The sequence below is a fragment of the Colossoma macropomum genome, unplaced genomic scaffold, assembly GCF_904425465.1.
Source record: "Colossoma macropomum unplaced genomic scaffold, Colossoma_macropomum, whole genome shotgun sequence".
Lineage (NCBI taxonomy): Eukaryota > Metazoa > Chordata > Actinopteri > Characiformes > Serrasalmidae > Colossoma > Colossoma macropomum.
The window spans coordinates 13,490,187-13,514,107 of NW_023494803.1; the positions used below are offsets into that span (position 1 = coordinate 13,490,187).

Consider the following 23,921-nt stretch of genomic DNA (forward strand, 5'->3'; position numbering starts at 1 on the left):
TTATGATTAGCAGAGCAGAATGTGCTCTCTAAAACGGTGTAGACTGGCTGTTATGCAGTACCGCCGAGCACCGCACGAGGGCACTGCAGCACCGTTTATGACTGCAGTGTAATTCAGAGAAGCGCCAGTAGAGGCGCTGTTTGCTCTATAAAGCTCATTAAAAACACAAATAAAGCACACAGTGTTTGTAGAGGAGAGTTCTGTTCATCTGATGTTCATCGTCTGCCTTTTTCACCTTTGATCTTCTTTATCTGAAGGTGTGATGGTGAATCTGTGTGTCTCTCAGTGAAGCAGTGAAGAATCATCCTGGCTGAAGGTCAAGGTCACAGTCAGATCATCATCAGGCGCGTTAATCCAGTCTGCATAGACACATCTAACATTTTCAGCAGAGATTTGTTACTGTAGGACTGAGTGTTTAATATCCTGTGTTTCATTCTACATTCTGAGTTAAAGAACCAATAACCTTAATTTCCCTGAACTTATTTTATTTTCTGAGCTCCACTTACAACATTTGTGAGGTTTTATGTGTCAAAAACAGCTATAATTAATTTTCCCATCCTCTCTTTGTTCCTTACGATTAAACAGGCTGGTCCTGTTACTGTGCCTTTAAGACAGATATATGTAAATATGTAAATATCATATGTGAACTCCTGTAGGCTGAATGGGTGGGGCTAAGCTGCTTTAGGCTAAATGGGTGGGGCTAAATGGCTGTAGGCTGAATGGGTGGGGCTAGACTGCTGTCGGTGAATGGGTGAGGCTAGACTGCTGTAGGCTGAATGGGTGGAGCTAAACTACTGTAGGCTGAAGGGTTGGGCTGCAGGCTGTTTAGTTTTTGTGACATCACAAATACAATACATCTAAAACAGGCTGTATTTGAAATTTAGTTTCTTTATATGGACTGTATATATATATATACAGAATAAAAAGTTGGGACGCTGTGCACAATCTAAATGAAAACAAAATGCAATGATGTGCAAATCATTTAAACCCTATATTTAATTGAAAATAGGACAAAGACAACATATCAAATGCTGCAACTGAGAAATGTTATTTTTTTTTAAAAAAATATATGCCCCTTTTTTAATTTGATGGCAGCAACACTATTTTCAAATAAATATAGGGTTTAAATGATTTGCACATCATTGCATTTTGTTTTCATTTACATTTTGCACAGCATCTCAACTTTTTATATACACACTTTAGTCTCTAAATATATATACATATACACAATATACGTATTAATATACACCAGTATTTCACCATTCCAATTTACAGTTTTTGTACAGTAATATAAGTTCTGAAATAAAAGCTATGATACGTACAGCTCTACACATTTCCATACATTAGTGAGTCTGATAAATGAGATGCAGGGTCCAATTCAAGACGGTAACGATGAAATTAGAAGAATTATATCTTTGGCCACACTGTGTTTTTAACTAACCTGCGCATGTACTGGACTGTGATGCAGTGGAGCGCAGCGTGCTTTTATAATCACAGTAAAATGATTTGCTTCATTCTGGAACAAAAGCTTTCATTCAGTTTCGCAGGCTCAGATTAGCAGAGCTTAATTAAACACATCATCAGAGCAAAAACACCATTTACACTAAAACCTCATTAATATGCAGATTTACTAGACTCTGAATGGCTGAGGACTGTCACTTCCTGATAAAGTAAGAGCCAATCAGATGAAAGATGAGATAATCACCTAATCTGATTAAACTTGACTCTGTACTAGAGATGGGCAATATTGCAAAAATTATATCATGATAGTTAAAGACATTTTCACAATACGTGATACGCATCATGACACTTGGTTTATCCGAGATTTAATAAGTTGGAGGAGACAAAATAGAACCTGTAATGACACATATAATAATAATAATAATAATAATAATAATAAAGCTACAACTACAATGATTTTATTTAGTGTGCTTCACTAGATCCAATTAAACAGGCCTAATTATGCTCATTTGATGAACCATAGTTGGTCACTGTTCTTTAAAGCAACAACATGTAACAGTTTTACCTTAAAATAACAGCTTCATAATCATGTTAATGCTACTCTGACTTATAACAGTGAGAATGGCGTCTCTGTTGTTGCCACTCTGGGCCAGAACGTCTGCTATAGCACTATATAACTTTGGAGGAGCAGCACGAGAACCTCTTGTCAGAACTATGTAATGCTTTATGGCACCACGTCACACACTGACAACTCAGCAGCTATAAGAGAAAGCAGCTCGGTATTCCCAGCATGGATATCATGGCAGAGGCTGCGAAGAGACAGAAGAAGACGCTGTTGGAAGAAGAGAGGAAGAGAGAGAGACCAAGCGAGAGACAGGACAGTAAATCTCAGACTGGCTTTTACTCACTGGGAGCTAAAAGAGATAAAAGGATGCAGGACAGACTCATGGCTAACGGGAAAGCAACGAAACTGTGTTCATCCTTACCGGTGTTATTTATGAAAGACCGCACTGTAGGCTGGAATCTTATCTGTGTCGTCCCTGTCTCACAGAGTTTTAGAGATTTCATGGATGCTAAAATACGTCTAACCTCAGCCCTGTTTCAGAAGAACATGCAAAGAAATAAATTCATTTCACTCCGGAAAGTTTGGTCAGTCCGTCAATCTCACAACAAAATGCTTTGAAAGAATGTAATAAAATCCTGTAATAAAACCTCGTAATGTTTCTCTACCTTGTAGGTGGATGTAGTTCTTTCTCTTCTGATGTTCTTTGAAGAAAATGATCGGAAATTAAATAAATGAAGAGTCTCTAACTTTTGTACAATACTGTAGATACATGGAAATACTATTACTAATAAAATAAATAACAATGATTTTACAGAAATGATTTTACACACCGGACGCAATTTATTGATTTGGACGACAGTAATTTAGTTTGAGCAAGTGTTTAACTGACAGTATCATACACACCAAACGTGATTTTCCAGGCAGCGAAAATCCAACATTATTTTTCCGTCCTCTGTTTGATTTTTGCAAATTTTCTCCAGCAACAAAAACTTTCTAACCAGTCACGGGCGCCTCTGCTGTTGGTATGACAACAACCAAGCTGATGGAGCAGCTGTGATCAAGATCACAGAATCAGATCTTATTTACAGTCTGTTAGTTTTGAGCTTTGTCTCATGTGAAGCTGCATCTCCAAAATCAGCTCAGACTCAGCTGAGATCCCAGCTGCGAGTGAAGCTCTCGTATAGTTTTAGCTCCGGAATGAGGAGAAACTCTCTGTTGTCCTCTCACTGGAGCATCATTCACACTGTCACAGTATGCCTGCACTGTAAAAAGTGGCTCGTTAGATCTACTTAAAAAACTACTTCATGTGTTCACAAGTAAATTAACTAGTTTTATTCAACCTAAATAAATACTTCGAATGAACGATTCTTTCAATCAAAGTAATTGTTTGAGTTGAATAAAACTAGTTCAGCTGCTTGTTACTACATGAAGTAATTTTTTTAAGTAGATCTGACGAGCCACTTTTTACAGTGCAGTATTTTGACAGTATATGTTGTGTGGTGGTGGTTGGGTGTAATGTAACTGGATGTTTAAGGCTCGTCTTCTGTGAGATTTCCTCACGTGTGTGTGTGTGTATGTATTAGAGCGAGTAGTGAAATGTGTGCAGCTGCAGTGGTGTGCGCTGGGATATGAAGGTGAAGCAGAGGTTTTTGGGGGGGACAGTGGTGGTGGGTTTTGGCTGGGAGGGGGTAGTATGTGGGGGGGTAAATCTGGGGCAAATGGACCTGAGAGATTCTCTCACCCAGATTCAGAAACAGCCTGCAGTAAAGAGGGTACCCAACATTAAAGAGTCCATATCCTAAACTTAATTATATTTTATTTATTTTTCTCCAATTACAATGTTTGTGTTGTTTTATGTACCAAAAACAGTCATAATTCATTTCTACATGTTCATTCTCCAACGTCTCTTCATCCTTTACAATCAAACAGTTTCTGTTACTGTGCTTTTAAGACTGATATATGTAAATGAGCTCTGTTCTGATTGGCTGTCCTGTATTGTGCATCATTCAAAAAGCAGTCAGGGCAGAAACTGCTGTAGGCTGAATGGGTGGGGCTAAACTGCTGAAGCCTGAATGGGTGGGGCTAAACTACTGTAGGCTGAATGGGCGGGGCTAAACTACTGTAGGCTAACCTGCTTTTTATAAACAATTAAACAATGCATTAAGCTTATTTGGATTTTAACATTTGAACACAGGCTGAGAATTTTATTTTGGCTGAAAGTGAGCGCAGTGATTATTATTGAAATTAATTATAACAACACAAGAGTAGTGAGGTGACCCTACAGTTCACTTATCACAGCTCTGCTGTTATATAACCTATCCCTCTCCCTCTTTCTATCTCTCTCTCTCTCTCTCTCTCCACATTAGTATTCCTGTACTGGGTCTGTTGCCATGGTGAAAGCATGTGCTTTTGTTGCGTTGCCATGGAGACAACATCCTACTCTGACATCCTTGCAATCATTTGCTCTTCTCTTCATACAAACCGTGCTCTTCATTCTCTCTCTCTCTCTCTCTCTCTCTCTCTTTTACCTCTCTCTGTTTCTCTCTCTGATTTTGTCTCTCTCTCTCCCACTCTTTCTTTCTCTGTCTCTCTCTCTTTGTTTCCCTCTCTCTCTCGTTTGGCTTGTGGTGCTGAAATCAGGTTGAAGTGGCACACATCTCATTTTTTTGCCGTAATGTGACTCTGAACTGATGTTTTCAGAGCTGTGTGGATGCACAAACGTGATCTTATCAAATTCGACCTGATCCACTTTCATATGTGGTCCCAGATCGGATACGTATCCAATTCGTGGCCATGCGACCTTAATGAGAACGTTTAGATCGGAATTCATGTGCTTTTTTCCACTGCGCGTGTACCATCATTCAGCGTTACCGTGGCAGCAGCGCCGAATAGACGTCAAAGCCTGTAAACGGTGGAAAAGCAACACACCTCACCCTTCTCACCTCCGTCGTTCTTTCGGTAAATTGTTTGCTGCTCATGACGCTTGAGATTCTTTCTCGTGACGTCGCTGATCAGGACGTGCTCATGTGTGTCATTTGAGGACGCCGGTTCGTTCACATTAATGACAGATTTGAGTCACTTACCTAAACAAGTGTGAACCATCATGTCAGAGAGATCAGATCTGAGCAAAAAATCAGATTTGAGCAATCAAGCTTGTAATATGAACGGTTAAAAGTCTGAAGTATAAAGAAAACAAGGACACAAAGAAGTGGGCCAGAATTTTGAACTTTAGTTTTGTTTGACCTTTTTTTGTACATTAGTAATGGTAGCTAGCTGCCTGGCTAACTAGCTTGATGAACTTACTTTGTGTGTTTACATTTCAGCTGTGTGCGTATGGTCACAGACATTACAGCAGGTTGTTGACAGTAAGATAAGATAAAATTCCTAAATCAAGATCAAATTTTCTTCTGTAATATGAATCAGTGACAAATCTTATCTTAACCTGTCAGATCTTAACTTTAGACAAAAAGAGAGGACGTTGTAGGACGTTCCGCAATACAGCTCCCGGTCAGTTTGTTTGGGCAGTTTAAGGTCTGGTTGTAAACACCGAGTATTATATTTGATATTATAAGTCTCAGCCTGATTAGATAGACTTTAAATCCAGATCTAAACGTGATGCTGCATTTTTTACTTGTTGTAATAGGATTGGTTGTAATTTAAACTCATTATAGGCCACAATGCACAGCACACAGAGTTACACACCCACACAAACAAGAATTAAACACATAATATTGATAATAAAGCATTTAATAACGTTAACATTACAATAGTATCAGTCCTCATAAAGCATACAGAAGTCTGGATGTTTAAATTGTGAAATATTGTTGATCATATGGATGCACTAGTGCTAACATAATAACGGTGGTCTTATCAAACTCCCCCCGGCGTTAGAGATATTAAAATGAAACCCACCTTTATCTGTGTAATATTGCAGACCGCTGTTGTGTCCAGTCTGATGCTTCTGAAGTGCTTCTCTTCTCTTTTACATCATAAACTAGTCGCTAATTACTTACTAGCTTTAGGGGCAATTCCACTGATTCAATTCCAGCATTTATCCCTCCACCATGGATGGATTTTGAAGTGTCAAAACTATCGCAACACAACATCTCAGATATCAGGCGTTGAATTCATAACCATTTCATGTAATAACTTTCTGTGAGGGAGCTTTTAGAGGTGGACGTCTGGTTCCTATCACGACCGCTGTACACAATTCTGACTCGGTAAGTTTCTCTAGAATGGAACGTTTTTGAAAAATTGGTGGAGTACCCCTTTAACATCTTAGCATACACTGCTATCTACAGTAGCGCAGCTTTTTGCCATACACACCCATATTACAGCAAGAACAGAGAGAGAGATGAGATGTAGCCTCAAGACACATCAATACTGTCTACCTGGTGACAATACAGTCTTGTGCAAAAGTTTGGGAGCGCCGGTCAACTTCCATGTATTTGTTGAATTGACAAAGCCTGTACAGAGAACAGGCTTCCCCCCCCCCACCCCCCCGGATGGCTCAAATTAAAAATTCTAGGGGGTCCTGAAAGAAAATTTATAATGAAGTTATGCTGCTTGTTAGGAAAACAAAAAGATACTCAAATACAAAAGGTCATTAATATCCACACTTAAAAAAGGTGGTTCATCAAGGGTTCTTTAGTATAAAAAAGGGTTCTAAATAGCCTCAAAATGTTTTTTCTGTAGTATACAAGCTTGACATTGTAACAGTAGAAGAACCTTTTTGGTTGCTACATAGAACCATTTTCAAAAGTTTTTTTATATAGAACCATCTACAATAATAAATGCATTAATTTACTCAAGAAATGCATTAATTTATCTCACTAAATGCTCTTTAATCAGCAAACCCCTCAAACTTCATCTCATCCCAAAGCAAACACTTCTTTACTTCACTTACTGCACTAATAAGTGCACTTTTAATGGGATATGCACTACTTTTACACACTATTTAATGAGTTAGTATACGGTTTGGGACAGGGCGCTAGTAACACAGGGGGAAATCATTTAGATTTCAGCTTTCATTTGTTATCACTACAGCAACATATCAAATAAAATCAAAACAATACATTCAAACATATCAGTTAATACACATTATATATGAGATTTAAAAGGGTTTAAAACGTGTTTTACTGCCTTTGCTGGATCAGTTATGGCTTTATATCATTACAAACAGACACAGCACTGCTGAATGAACTTGAAGTTGCTCTCAAAATGGTGGCAGTGCGATTGTGACATCATCTGAATACTATCAATTAAATGTAGCACCATGTCCTGGAGAAACTATATTTCATTCCTCTCTCAACACATCTGTGATTAGAAGCATGACAGTAAATCTGACTGTGATTTTAAAGAAATAAAATGACACACTCACAGCGCCCCCTGGTAGCTTCAGCCCCTAAGTGACAGCTTATTTACAGCACTTATAGCAAGAAACTGAAAATGGCCTTTAGTACATTTCCCTGCTTCCATTCCTGACCTTTACCCTCTCACTTTCCTCACTTAACCCTCACTGTGTGTGTGTGTGTGTGTGTGTGTCACTGTAGAAAAACGAGCTTCATTCACTTCAGTGCTGTGGTCAGCTCCTCACTGACCACTCTATTATCCTCCACACAGCAGTCTGGGGTCAGCAGTAGTTGTTGCACGGTTCTCCTGGTGAGAGGACTCTGTCTCAGCAGCACAGTGAGATTTAATAAAGCATTAGTGCTGTTAGACAGCGGAACTCAATCAGCTCCTGCAGTCAGGAAGCACATCACAGAACACAGTTTCACAGAGTGGCACGGTCTGGACTGATTCCTGTGTTCTTCTGATTGTCTGCGAGTGCAAAGATGTTTTTCAGAAGCACCGTAAATTGTTCTAGGATGCTGTTAAATTTGCTGGAATGTTTGCTGTGATGATGCGATGGATATATATATATTATCATAAAACACATTCTCCATTAATCTGAAGAACGATTTCACCATGCAGAGAACTACCAAAGCATGCAAATGTTCTTTGAGTCTTCATGGTTCTATATAGAACCACTGTCCTTACTAAAGAACTCTTGAAGAACCAGCTTTTTTAAGAGGGTAGAAGATGGCTAAGTGAGCTACAGTCTCTCTTGACCAGCGAGGTGGGTTTCTGTTAAAGTGGCCAGGGAGTGGCTGCACGTGGTGAACCTGAACCAGGTTGAAGCAGTTTCCAGACTGCTATTGCCTCGGTTTCTACGGTAACTACACATAGTGATGTCATACTGAGCTCTACATGGCAGCTGGAGTGTTTGCACATATATATGTTTTTTTATTCCTCCATTAGCGATGCTTGTTGCTACGGTTACCATGACATCTCTATTCCTGGAAAAGCTGGAGCTCACTCACTGTTTTCCTTTCTTTTTCAGGAGGTGAGATCTATCCTTCGTTCACCCCTCTCTCTTTGCCTCTCTCTCTCTCTCTCTCTCTGTCATCGTCTCCCCCTCCTTTCCTTGGTGATGGTGTGAAACATGTAAGCAGGCAGAAGAGGAGAATGTAACCATGGTGATGGGGTAGAGGAGAGATCGTCGTGGCAACGTCTTTTGATGGGTGGGAGGAGTGGCTGATGAGCCTTTGTGTGTTTCTGTGACTCTTGTCTGTTTCTCTCTCTCTCTCTCTCTCTCTCTCTCTGTCTTTTTCTCTTTAGTCTCTCTCTTCTCGTCTCTCAGTCTCTCTTTCCTTATTAATCTCTTTTCTTTCTTTTTCACTCCATTCCTGTCTTTCTCTCTCTTACTATCTCCCATTCTCTTTATCTTTCTCTCCCTCTGTCTGTCTCTCACTCAGTATTTTCTCTTTCCCCCTTTCTTTCTTTCTCTCTCTCTCCCTCTCTCTCTCTCTCTAGCAGTGAGGTGGCAGCTGTTCCAGTCTGAAATGTTCTCTCCAGGGTTCCCTTCAAATAAACTCAGAAACACCTGAATTGAGGAGTCTGACTGGATGTGTTCCTCTGTCTGATTTGCCAGTTCTCCCTGACTCCGCCTACAAACGTTTTCTTTCACAGCTGCTGTTGTGAAGCTGGACAAGCTTTACAGAACACTGATAAAAATACCATCCAGCTTAATGATAAACTGTACAACAGACTCAGTTTATATCACAATACCTACATTTAGAGCCAGTTATTCATTCAACCTAATGAGAAACTGTAGAACAGACTCAGTTCATATCACAATACCTACATTTAGAGTCGGTTATTCATTCAACCTAATGAGAAACTGTAGAACAGACTCAGTTCATATCACAATACCTACATTTAGAGCCAGTTATTCATTCAACCTAATGAGAAACTGTAGAACAGACTCAGTTTATATCACAATACCTACATTTAAAGCCAGTTATTCATTCAACCTAATGAGAAACTGTAGAACAGACTCAGTTTATATCACAATACCTACATTTAGAGTCAGTTATTCATTCAACCTAATGAGAAACTGTAGAACAGACTCAGTTTATATCGCAATACCTACATTTAGAGCCAGTTATTCATTCAGCCTAATGAGAAACTGTAGAACAGACTCAGTTTATATCACTATGGGCCCTGTTCACATTTTTTCTGGGTTCTCACTTCCGTCAGTTTCTGTTTGCAGGTAATTTCCTGTTGAACCAAAACGAATGGCTCAGTCCAGCTGTAAGGTGTTTTGCTGTGTCCCTCTGTGCCGCTGTGGTGCCCAATCTTACACTCCTGTCCTGATTTCACTCCCCTTGGATTCCGGTTGTGATTTTCACAGTGTTATTGGATGAATCATACATATCCTCCTGTTATGCTGCAGGTCAAACTGACCTGTTTCAAAGTTTGAAAATGCAGGAATTGCAAAAATTCTTGGAGCATGAAACCTTTTCTGCTGAACTTACAGCTCATTTAGTGTGATTTGAACTGAAAGAATCAGTTTGACCTGGAACAGAAGAGATGTTTTATGTGTATTAATCAAGAGAAAATATGGTAAGTATGTTGAAAAAGTCTAAATAAGAATAAACGAAACAAAAGTGTTGAATAGCTAGTTTTGCCAAATGAAAAAAAAAATGTATTTTCTAATTAAAAATGAGGGATTTCATAAGATAACCATGATTTGTAAAGGGTGAAAAACTTGATTACACTAAATGTTGATAGTAATTGATATTGAAATTGAGTAATTGATATTCAGAGTAATTGAGCTAAAGATAATGTTTATGGAGAAAAATATATTGTTTAACTGAAAAACTGAATGTAATCTTTAAAGAACAGCCTGTATGCTTTATTCTACTTGGTGTGTATTATGTGTGTATTCTTTTATAAATCAGTCCACATCACTGTCTGGGATATGAGGAAGGTCCTCAAGACAGCTGGTGAAGCTCTTTACTGCCATGTTTTGAAATGACTGGCAGGCTGACCAGATGTGTTGTTGCCTGCTTGGTCACGTTTCTTAACGGCAAGAGTGCAAAAAGGTCCCATACTTATCACGCAGCGTCCAAAAATTTTGAACCACTCATTCACCCACCATTCTTAAAAAGAAATCTCTTCTTAAAACCTGCAGTTTTGAAGACAATTCTGACATTCACCATTGTTTTCTTATTTGGGATTTGTTCTTAGGTAAGAACAGGGTCTACACACACTCAAGAACTCAAAGATGAAAACAGTTCTGCACTTTTAGGAACCTGTCATGAATCTGACGTAGATTTTTTCTTAGGACAGTTTTCAAGAACTTAGGAAGATATCAGAGAACTGGGCCCAATGTTTTTAATGGAAGAAAATGCACCAGTTCCAACACAGCATGTTGATGCATGACGGCACTCCATGACTCCTAGCACTGCTCAGTTTCTCAGCACGTCACGCAGCATTTACCATTGCTACGTTAAATTAAAGTCATATTGAGGCCACAGAAAGACACAGTAGATCAGATGTGGTTTGAAAGGTTTTTAGAAAAACAGACAGATGCTAATGGTGAGTCAGCTCAGCTAACATTACTAGCCTAGCCTTTTTCAGCTCATATCTTTCAGTACGTAAACAGTCAGACTGTGTCAGACTCTATAGCAGTGCTCTGCTGCGTAGTGCTCTGCTACGTAACGCTATGCAATGTAACGCTATGCTATGTAAAGCTATGCTACGTAGTGCTGTGTGTCTGGGGTGTGATGGCCTCTAGAATGAGGTATTCATTTCTAATGATATTTATTTTGTATCTGTGTAAAAGGCCACACTGTAAGGATAGTTGTTTTGGTCATGTAGTTGAGCTAACGTTAGCTTGCTTACTAATTTTTTGTTGTTTGAATGATTTATCTATTTTGACTTGTCTGTATTCGGGAGGAGCTGCTGTTCTAATACATTAAACATCATCCCACCATTGTTACAAACCACCCACCACTCCTCACCAGTCACTGCCATGATCAATACAGCTAATCACTAACCAATCACTGCCATAATCAATATACATTCTGAGTCTAACTAGCCACTAATCACTGCTCTAATCAATACAGGCCCTGTGGCACATCAGCCTATCTCTCCCCAGACAGAGAGAGAGAGAGAGAGAGAGAGAGAGAGAGAGAGAGGAATACATTAATCTTTATACAGTAATTAATATGAAATTCTAACAGATTTTGTTTTGGCCAAAAATCACCGAAAAGTTCTCGGATCCACAAAGCAGATTAATTTCATTACTTAATTCCATTACATTCAATTACATTCCATTACATTAGTGCTTTCCCTCCACGGTCTCAGCCTGCTGACTCAGTAAAGTCTGACAGAGTGGACCAGGCCAAGATCTCCATTATATTATATTAACATCTACAGCTCCAATTAAATCATCATATACGGCTACAGTTATATTATCATATACATTTATTCAGTCATTTCTCATCTAAGCCATTTTTTCGCCTGGGTTACAGGGGGGAGCTGGAGTCTATCCCAGTGATCACTGGCCAGAAGGCAGGAAACACCTTGGACAGGCCAGCCAGTCCATCACAGGGCAGACACACATACACACACTCACATACACACACAGACATACACATTTACACACACTCACTCACACACACACATCTAGGGGGCAATTTAGCATCTCCAGTCAGCCTGACTGCATGTCTTCAGACTGTAGGGGGAAACCCACTCAGACACGGGGAGAACATGCAAACTAAAGAGGACTCTGGGCACCTGGCTGGGGAATCGAACCCATGTCAACATTAGATAAAAAAACAATAACACGAGCCAAAATGAACAGAGGATAACATTTTTTACAATCTCATACTTTTGCTATGAGGCTCCTATTAAATTATTGTATACAGCTCTGATTATATCATCATATACAGCTCCAAATAAATGATCATATACAGCTCCAAATAAATTATCATTTACGGCTCTAATTAAATTGTTATAGAACTCCAATTATATTATGGAGGCTGTAGTTCAATACTAAAGTTGTAGTTCAGAACTGTGAGTTGGTATGAAGCTGTGGTTTAGTACTGTAGATTGGTCTGAGGCTGTATTCCAGTATTTTAGTTTGGTCTGAACTACAGCCCCAGACCAAACTAAAATACTGGAATACAGCCTCAGACCAATCTACAGTACTAAACCACAGCTTCATACCAACTCACAGTTCTGAACTACAACTTTGGATCCAATTACAGTACTGAACAAAGCTGTAGTTCAGAAATGTAATTTGGTATGAAGCTGTAGTTCAGCACTGTAGACTGGTCTGAGGCTGTAGTTCAGTACTGTGGATTGGTCTGAGGCTGTAGTTCAGTAGTGCAGTTTGGTCTGAGGCTGTAGTTCAGTACTGTAATTTAGTCTGAGGCTGTAGTTCAGTACTGTACTTCGGTATGGGGCTGTAGTGGAGTAAAGTAGTTTGGTATGGGGCTGTAGTTCAGTACTGTAGTTTGGTATGAGGCTGTAGTTCAGTACTGTAATTTCGTCTGAAACTGTAGTTTGGTCTGAGGCTGTAGTTCAGTACTGTAGTTTGGTATGGGGCTGTAGTGGAGTGATGTAGTTTGGTAAGGTCTGTAGTTCAGATCTGTAGTTTGGTATGAGGCTGTTGTTTGACGGTGTAGTTCAGTTTGAGGCTGTAGTTTTCTGAAAGCTGTAGTTTGTGACAGTTAAACATTCTGTTGTTTCTGTTGTTCAGTTTCAATGTCAGTAATGTTATTATGAGTGAGTCTAAATGGACCAGTGAGTGAGAGATTAGTCATGTTGCCATGGTAACCGCTGGACCAGTGTCCTGGGAGCTGGGCGGCCATGCTGGATGAGAGCTGAACATATCTCCCTCCCACACCCACACACATGCTAACACACTTGCTGCCGAGCTGTGTTCTCCTCAGATGTGCCGCCATGGTAACAGCCTCCCCTCTCAGCAACTGTAGCAGCGCTGCACTTAACGCAGAGCTTTAAATACCCTCACACATCCTTCTGACTGCACACAGGCCCACGTTCTCACATTACCCTGGGGTCGGGTTAGAGGTGCAGGATGCAGGTTCAGGTTTGGGCTACAGTGTTGGGTTATGGTTTGGGTTATACCAGTTCAGAATTTTTTTCTTATACAATTTAAAATCTTTACATTGCATATAATGTGCTGTTACAAAGCTTTATTCAAAATATTATATTATATTTTGAGACATTTTTGCAAAGATTGTCCTGTAACTGATCACTGTAGACATCTTAACTATCACTATATTATCTCAAAATCACCCCAATTTCTTTTTTAGACAACTTCACTGCCCGTCACATATTTACAATTTATCCTTAAAGATGCAATTCATAATTTTTACATTTTTTTAGTCTAGTTCCCCAGCATTGACTGATGATTAGATAGATAGATAGATAGATAGATAGATAGATAGATAGATTCAACTTTATTCATTGCCATTCTTCATCATTGTTGGTTTACAGTTTGGGATTATAGTGCTGGATTAGTGTTAAAGTGTTGGGTTAGGGTTTCAGTGTTGGTTACGGTTTGGGATTATAGTGCTGGATTAGGGTTAAAGTTATGGTTGAGAGTTTGGGATTATAGTACTGGATTGGGGTTAAAGTGTTTGTTTAGAGTTTGGGATTATAGTGCTGGATTCAAGTTAAAATGTTGGGTTAGAATTACAGTGTTGGTTTAGTGTTTGGGATTATAGTGTTGAATTAGAGTTTGGGATTATAGTGTTGGGTTAGGGTTGCTGAACACATTTTCTTCGTGAATTAATTTGCTAGCCATTGCACCTGTGGCTCTTTACCTGTTTAAGTGAGCTCTGGCTGTTGATCAGCTCCACCACACCTCTACAGCTCCAGCCAGGAACAGATGACTAACCAGATCCACAGCATTTTCATGTTTTCAGCAGGTAATAACAGTAAAAGCTATAATTACATTCTGACCACAATCATGCTAATCACGTCAGTAACTCAGATTAATTGACATTAATGCCAGACAACTCACTGTGTTAATCAGGTAAACAACACATACTTCACTGTGAGTGAATTAAAGAAGCATTTTAGACATACTGCATATTAAACAGAATTCTAGATATAAGAAAAGAACACTTGGAACCTGCAACTGCAAACAGTATCCATACAGAGTAAACTGTAATTAGGAAAGTGATGTAACACTTCTTAAATTTGCTAAAGATCATTATCTTAGTAAAGTCACAGAAATTAGTTAGCAAGCTAATCACTGACCTACAGCATGTGAACATGAACATCCATGAGCTGTAATTCCTCTGACGGCAGATTCATACAAGTTTGAAAAGGCAGTTTCTCAAAACGGATCACCAGTAAGATGTGTGGTAGTGACTAAGTGCTCAAGTCCAGCCTCACAAGAGTGAAATTAATGGTCTCATCATCATTCAGACTCGGTCACGTCTAGGTCTCATCATCATTAGGACTCAGTCTCATCTTGGTCTCATCATCATTTAGACTCTGTCTCTTCTCTGTCTTGACATCATTTGGACTTGGTCTCATCTAGGTCTCATCGTCATTTGGACTGTCTCGTCTCTGTCTCATCAACATTTGGACTCGGTTACATCTACGTTTCATCATCATTAGGACGCAATCTCGTCTTGGTTTCATCATCATTTGGACTCTGTCTCTTCTCTGTCTTGACATCATTTGGACTTGGTCACGTCTAGGTCTCATCATCATTTGGACTTGGTCTTGTCTTGATCTTAACATCATTTGGACTCGGGCTCGTCTCGGTCTTAACATCATTTGGACTTGATCTCATCTAGGTCTCATGATCATGTAGACTCAATCTCATCTCGGTTTCATTATCATTTGGACTCAGTCTCATCTCAGTCTCATCATCATTTGGACTTGGTCTCGTTTGGTCTCATCATCATTTGGACTCTGTCTTGTCTCAGTCTTAACGTCATTTGGACTCAGTCTCATCTCAGTCTCGATATCATTTGGACTCTGTCTCGTCTCGGTCTCAACATCATTTGGACTCGGTCTTGTCTTGGTCTCATCATTTAGACTCGGTCTCGTCTTGGTCTCATCATTTAGACTCGGTCTCATCATCATTTAGACTTGGTCTCGTCTTGGTCTCATCATCATTTAGACTTGGTCTCGTCTTGGTCTCATCATCATTTAGACTCTGTCTCATCTAGGTCGTATCATCGTTTGGATTTTTTCTGTTCTCAGTCTTGTTTTTCTATAATTATTGAATATGAACAAAACAGTAAAACATAATAAAGCAGTCCTTTCTCTACATGCTGAAATAAAATCTTTTCTCAGGATCTAATCTTTCCATGTTGGCTTAACTTGGTATTATTTGTTTGTTGATGTTTCTTGGTACTAAAATTCAAACATCCCCTGAGGGAAGATAATAAAAATGTATGTTGTTTGGTTCATATTCAGTTGGCATGGTGGTCTTTCTGAATAAGGATGGACTAAGTCTGTAATATAATAGTAATTAATAATAATTTCAAGCTATATATTATTTAATATTGTATTTTACAAAATAATTTTTAAAATCTAATATTATACATTAATATATACAGTGCATAATGAATTAGAATGAATGTACAGTGAACTACAAATTAATTTAATTTTTTTCCCCTTTGATTTTTCTATTTTTCTATTCTGAAAACAGTCTGGTCTTGGTCCTGCCTCAGTCTCGCCACTCCTGGTCTGAAATCGGGTCAGCCATGATTGGACTGTGTTTAGATTGGAGGGGTTTAAGATGGATTATGACCCTCCACACACACCACGGAATAACCTGGGAGGAGAATCGTTTAGACCTCCGTGAAGTCGTGATGCCTTTAGTGACTGTCAAGAGGGGGAAACGCCTCGGAGACGCTCTCATTATTGGACTGAGACTCAAACAGAATTGGAGAAAAGAGCTGGTACTGAACTGGATCAGAGGATCCACACTCACCACCACAGCACAGAGCTAGAGAGAGAGCTAGAGAGAGAGAGAGAGAGAGAGAGAGAGAGAGAGAGAGAGCAATCGATGAGCGGTACTCCCTCATGTCCCTCACACAGAGACAGTGTGAATAGTGTATGGTGCTGGAGTCTGTCAGACTGAATAAACATCATCTCTCTCTCTCTCTCTGTCTCCGTCTCTCTCTTTCTCACACACACACACACACACACACACACACACACACACACACACACACACACAGATGCTTATAAACAACCTGTGCTCATGTATTTATTTCTATATGTCTGCACAGTTTGTTGTTTTTTATTTTGCTATGTGGCCACACCCAGCACTCTGATCTCTCTCTTTCAGTTCCTCTCTCTCTCACACACTCTCTCTCTCTCTCTCTCTCTCTCTGCCTCTTGTTCCTTCTTTCTTTTTTCTATCTCTTTCTCACTTTCTGTCTCTCTCTCTCTGTCTCGCTCTCTTTCTTTCTGTCTCTCTGGCTCTCGTTCCTTCTTTCTCTTTCCTGTCTCTCTCTCTCTCTCTCTCTCTCTCTCTCTAATGCTGTGTATCAGTCTGTGCAGTGTTCGGTGTGTGAGTTGTACAGTAAATCCTCCTCTGAGATGGAGGGGCGTCTCTGATGTTTCCCTAAAGAATATTCCATCACTAATCCCCTCACAGAGAGAGAGAGAGATCGAGATAGATAGAGAGAATTTATATAATTATATAATTTATATAATTTATAACATCTGGCAACCCTGCTTGTCTCTTTAGGGGGCTATTATATATGAATTGTGAAACCTGGCAACCCTGCAGGCTTACAGACAGTCTGAGGCAGTAAAAAATCCTCCTCTGGAGAGGATTCACTGCAGCCACACCCACCGCTTCCCTCACACAACCTGGGACAGGGGTCCATCCTGGGGGTGTTACAGTACAGGATCTCATATAATATCATATCGTATTATATTATATGATACTATGCTGTATAAATTTTATTATACTGTATTGTATTATATTGTATTGTATTAGTTTATACTGAATTACAATATTGTTACAATATTGTATTACATATTCTATTGCAAATGTTTTGTATTGTATTGTATTATCTTGAAATATATTGTCTTGTATCATACTGTATTATAGTGTGTAGTATTATATTGTGTTGTATTATACAACACCATTTCCAAAAAAGTTGGGACGCTGTGCAAAAATGTAAATAAAATCAAAATGCAATGATGTGCCAATCATTTAAACCTTATATTTAATTGAAAACAAAGACAGCATATCAAATGTTGAAACTGAGAAATTCTATTGTTTTTTGAAAAATATTTGCCCATTTTGAATTTGATGCCATTCCAAAAAAGTTGGAATGGGGGCAACAAAAGGCTGGTAAAGTTGTGTAATGCTGAAGTGTTGCGATGGGGAGGGGTTCACCACTCTGTGAAAGACTGCATGATCAAATTCCAACAATTCAAGAATAACATTTCTCAACGTAAAATAGCAAAAAACTTTTGCTTTCCATCATCTATAGTGCATGATAATATTAAAGGATTCAGAGAATCTGGAGAAATCTCTGTATGCAAGGGACAAGGTCAAAAAGCAGTATTTGCTGGCCATGATCTTTGGGCCCTCAGGCAGCACTGCATTAAAAACAGATTTGATTCTGTAGTGGGAATCACTGTATATGGGCTCAGAAACACATCTGAAAGCCACTGTCTGTGAAAACAGCACGTTGCTGCATCCACAAATGCTAATTAAAACTCTTAAATGCAAAGAAGAAACTGCACATAAACAGGATCCAGAAATGCTGCCACCTTCTCTGGGCCAAGGTTATTTAAAATGGACTGGAAAATGGACATGGAAGTGAAGTGGAAAAGTGCCCTGTGATCTGATGAGTCAACATTAGAAATTCTTTTCTCATCATCATGGACACTGTGTCCTCCAGGCTAAAGACCACTCAGCTTGTTATCAGTGCACAATTCAAAAGGAAGTATTCACGATGGCATGGAGGGGCATTACTGCACATGGCATGGGCGACATGTACATCTGTGAAGGCACCATTAATGCTGGACAATATATATATATATATATATATATATATATATATATATGTATATATAAGTTTTGGTAACGTATGCTGCCATCCAGATGATGTCTTTTTCACGGAAGGCCCTGCTTATTTCAGCAAGACAATGTCAAATCACATTCTTCATGTATTACAGCAGCATTGCTCCATATTAAAAGAGTCCTCGTGCTAAACTGACCTGCCTGCAATCCAGACCTGTCAGTCACTGATAACATTTGGTGTATTATGAAATGAAAAATACAACCCGAGCTGTTGAGCAGCTGAAATCCTATATCAAATAAGAACAGGAAAACATTTCACTTTCAAAACTACACCAACTGGACTCCTAGGTTCCCAAACACTTACAGAGTGTTGTTAAAAGAAGAGGTGATGAAACACAGTGGTAAACATGTCCCCGTCACAACTTTTTTGGAACGTGTTGTTGGCATTCATTTAAAAGGAGCATATATTAAAAAAATAATAATAAAATTTCTCAGTTTGAACATTTAATATGTTGTCATTGTAGTATTTTCCTTTAGAAATAGGGTTTACATGATTTGCATATCATTGCATCCTACTTTTATTCACATTCGGCACAGCATCCCAACTTTTTTGGAAATGGGCTCGTATTTTGTTGTATATTCTGTTGTATGTTCTGTAGTATATTGTATTGTATCACACTGTATTAAATTGCATTGTATTATAGTATATAATATTCTATTGTGTTGTACAGTAGTGTCATATTACATTATATTGTCTCATATTGTATAATATTGTAACAGACTCTATTGTAATGTATTTTATGTATTATACATTTAATTGTATCATATCGCATCATGTTTTATTATATTTTAGTGTATCATATTGTACTATATTTTATAGTATCATGTATTAAAGTGCATTATATTATAGCATATTGTACTTTATGGTAGTGTATCATTTGTTATATCAAGTATTGTAGTGTATTATATTATATTATATTATATTATATTATATTTTATTATGTTATGTTATATTAGCTTCGATTAGATTAGATTAGATTAGATTAGATCATGGTATTGTAATATATTGTGGTACATATTGTATTGCAGTGTTTTGTACTGTATTGATTTGCATTGTGGTGACTCATCAAATTAAATATTGTGGTACTTTATTGTATCAATGTATGATGTGGCTAGCATGTTAGCTCCTAGCAAGTGTGTTAGCGTGGGGCTAACAGGCTCAGCGGTGACTAACAGGTTAGTTTGTGTTCAGTGTTTCTGTGTGTGAGTGGATCAGGCTGAACCCCACTGAGCTCGTCTGACAGTCTTCTACAGTCTGAATGGTCTGATAAACTGAACATAGAATAAAGCCAGATTAACCACAACATAATGTAAAACTTAACACATTAAAATAAGGCACTTGTGTTTTTGCTGTGCTGGAAAACGTTCTGATTGGACGCGAGACTGTATCACAATAACTGAACGACTGTGGATACATTACGTTACAGCTCTGGAGCTCAGAGTGGTTTTCTGCTCACAACTGCATGTGTGTGAGAGAGAAAGTACATGCTAAGAACGGTGGGGGGGTACACTGTGTGTATGTGTGTGTGTGTGTGTGTGTGTGTGTGTGTGTGTGTCTGTGTGTGTGTGTGTGTGTTTTCTGACTGTAAGTCGATCTGTTGGCACACGGGCTGAGGAGACTTCCTTTTCTGGAAGGAACTGAAACACACACACACACACACACACACACACACACACTTTTCTTAGCTTACTCTCACACTCTGTCATAGCCAAACCTCAGACCTTTATTTGTTATTGTTGTTATTGTTTATTTTCTGAAAGCTCCAGCTGCTTTTAACACGGCGTGAATATTCATGACCAATGGACCAATAGAAATGATCCTACTCTGAATTTTAATTCTCCACATTAATGCACATTAATTAATAATGTACATTAAACTGGTGAGAGTTAATCGTCTTTTTATTTCTCCTGTTAAGTTCTTGGTTCAGACATACAAGGTTTAGTAAATCTCTCTCTCTCTCTCTCTCTCTCTCTCTTTTCCCCTTTTTTAAATTTGCTTCTTCCTTTATAATCTCTTATCTTTATTGTCTATCCCCAATTTCTCTCTCACCCTTCTCTCTCTTTTCTCTCTTTCTTTATTTCCCTTTCTTTTCATCTCTTTTCTTTTGCTTCTTTCTTTGTATCCTCTTATTTTTGTTCTCTGTATTTCTGTCTTCCTGTCTTTCATGCTCTCTCCCTTCTTTCTCTATTTGTTTCTCTTCCTTTCTTTTCCCATTTCTCTCTCTCTCTGTCTCTCTCTCTCTTGCTTCTCTCTTCTCTTTTCTTTCTTTGTCTCTCACTCTTTTTTTGCTTCTTCTTTTATAACCTCTCAATTAATTTTTTTTTCTCTCTCTCTCTCTTTCTCTCTCCGTCAATCTCTTTCTCCCTTTATTTTTCCTGTTGTTTCTTTTGCTTCTTCCTTTATATTTATATCCACTTATTTTTATTCTCTCTCTATTTTATTTTGCTTTTCTTCTTTTTTATTTTTAATTCTCTCTCTCTCTCTCTCTCTCTCTCTCTCTCTCTCTCTCTCTCTCTCTCCCTCTCTCTAACTCTCTCCACGCCCCCCTCCACCCCCTCCCTTCTCTCCACGCCCCTCTCTCTCTCTCTCTCTCTCTCTCTCTCTGGGTGAGAGCAGGAGCAAGCAGTGTGTGTATGTGTGTTTTTGAAGTGTGTGAGTGTGTGTTTCTAACAGCATCTCTCTCTGTCACACACACGCGGGCGTGCGAGCTCTGCGAGCGGAGCGGAGTGGAGTGTGTGTGTGTACGGGGCGTGTGTGTGTGCGTGTGTGTGAGTGTGTGTTGCTCCATGCTGGACTGAGTGGAGAGTTGAGCGCTTCAGTTCTGAGGATTTTAGGAGATTCAGAGATCATGAGCGAAGAAGCCAAAGAGAAGAGCTCCTCCAAACCCACTCACAGGAAGAAGAAGGGAAAGAAGGTAAACACGCTCTCACTCTTCTTCTCCTCCACCTCGCTCCCTTTATCTCTGCCAGCCTCACCTCTCTCTTTCTTTCTCAGATTCTCTCTCTCTCTCTCTCTCTCTTTCTGGTTGTAGCTATATTGACAGACTGAGCGACTGTGTTGATCAGTAACAGTGTAGTGTGTCTGTTGTGTGTGTAGTGTGTGTGTAGTGTGTGAGTGAGTGTATGTTTGTGTAGTGTGTGTAGTATTGGTAGTGTGTAGTCTGTATGAGTGTGTGTTGGTTATGGGTTGTTATGGTGTGTGTTCTGGTCACTCGGTCTGCTGGACTGATGGATGTGTTGTTGAACCAGTTGTTAATGATCACTTATTGATTATTAATGATAATATTGATGACTCTGAGCTCCACCTGCCCTGTTCAGTGTGTGATATTCACTCACACCTCACCCACAGGCTCATTCACACACGCTGTTTTTAAAATAATAATAATGATTAATGTATGAATATTTCACCAGATTGTTAATAATACTGTCAATAATAATAATAATAATAATAATAATAATAATAATAATAATAGTCTGCATGAATGAGCCAGAGTATGAAGATCTGAGTGAATACCACACTATAGAAGATTATTAATAATATTGCTGATATTATATAAGTGTTTTGTTGATGATATTGACAATTTATTGAGGATTTTTTGTTGCTTTTTAATGCTTTATTGATGGTGCTGTTGGTTTTTGTAATGCTTTATTGATGAGCTTATTGATATTAATATTATTGTTGATATTATTGCTGATGGTATTGATAATATTATGGGTGATATGATTGCTGATGGTATTGGTGATATTACTGGTGATATTGATGATGGTATTGATGACTGATGACATTACTAATGACATTGATGCTGGTATTGATGGCATTATCGATGATCTGATTGATGATGGTTTTGCTGATATTATTGATCAGACACTGATGATTTATTGATACTGTGAGTGATATTATTGATGATTACGAACTGATGTAGGACTGTGTGTTCAGTATTATATAACAGTGTGTGTGAGAATGAGCTCCAGGATGAAATCTGAGAGAACATCACACAGTCCGATCATCAGTGTGTGAGAGTGTTTGTGTGTGTTGGGGGCAATTTGTGTTTGTTTTGGTGTGTTTAAGTGTGTGTGTGTGTGTGGGTTGGGGTGGTGATTTTTTGACAGTTTGGTTTGTTTTGGTGTGTGTGTGTGTGTGTGTTTCATCTCTAGCTGTTTTGGCTCCAATCTCATTTAACCCCTACCCCTCTGTTTTGTGCATTTACGTCTAGGGGTAGGGTGTCCTGATTTTTGTTGAGATAGAGGGGTAGGGCGAAGTGTTAGGGCTACATGGCCCTCCAAACGGCACACTCCAAACAGAGTGTTATGAGAAATCAACACACAAATCAAGAAAGCAAACACATTATGTGTGCATCACAAATGGGTTCGTCAAACATGACCAGAATCCAAAGTTATACACACTAGCTAGCATGTTGCCTAGCTAGGCTAAATACAACAAAACTTGTTTGCGGTCTATCCTACATACCACAAACCAATCCACAAACATTCCCAGTCTATGATGCATACCCCTAACCAATCCACCAGCATTCCCAGTCTATGACGCATACCCCTAACCAATCCACCAGCATTCCCAATCTATCCTACGTACCCCAAACCAATCCACCAGCATTCACAGTCTATCCTACACACTGTTTCTTTATGTCCACTAGTAGTGCTAAAATGCACATCACTGTGTAATTACGATTAATGACACTTTCAGTATGTATGACGGTTTAGTGTATTTATGTATGTTTTTTTTAAATAAAACCATTTTGGATGCTAATGTAAACTGTAGATTAACAGTGGCATATTATTCTGGATGTCCCTTCACATTTAATAAGAATCATATTTAACAACTGAAGTAAATCTAAAATGTCTTTATTTGGTAAAATAGTAAAAACAGAAATGTTTTATATATATATAATATATGTATTATACACAGTCAGATGTCAGTATTGCTTTGTGACCCTAATTAGATAAAGGTGAGTGTGTGTGAAGCCCACAGCGGCTTCTCTGAGCACAGCAACAATGATACAAAGTTTAAGTTGGCTTTTTATTTGCCTGCTTCTTGTTCAAATTTTCCTGTTCCACCTTAAATGGTGCGGTTGTTACATTCTGGCACCTGTAACTCCTGCACCATTTAAGGTGGAATGGGAAAATTTGGAAAAGAAGGTGGTGAATAGCAAGTTGAATTCAGCCTTGTAAAAACCCTCCTGAATGTAGTTTTCAGTCTGAAAGCCGTTGTGTCTCGTATGTGTGTCTCTCACACTCAAGCTTTATTCTCTGAGTGTCAGACGCTACTGGAAATTAGTAAATATTACAGCCGTTCACACTGTGAGTTTTAGCTGAGAAGCTGCAGAGCCTCTGGCATAATCGTGAATCTTTGGAGCTCTTCTTGAATCCCAGCACTTCATCACTCTGGATTTGACATCGTCGTCGTTTGTCGTGTTGCGAGTAACTCAAAAGACACTTTGA

The 23,921-nt window shown here is 38.8% G+C and overlaps 1 protein-coding gene across 1 annotated transcript in view; it reads left to right on the top strand.

The window, feature by feature from the left end:
• Positions 1-21,082: 21,082 nt before the first annotated feature.
• LOC118823420 (ankyrin-3-like) overlaps positions 21,083-23,921 on the top strand; it is a 154,183-nt gene continuing 151,344 nt past the window's right edge. Inside the window, 1 exon segment of the mRNA XM_036593014.1 lies at positions 21,083-21,379. Coding sequence (XP_036448907.1) covers positions 21,314-21,379 — 66 coding nt within the window. The 5' untranslated portion in view covers positions 21,083-21,313.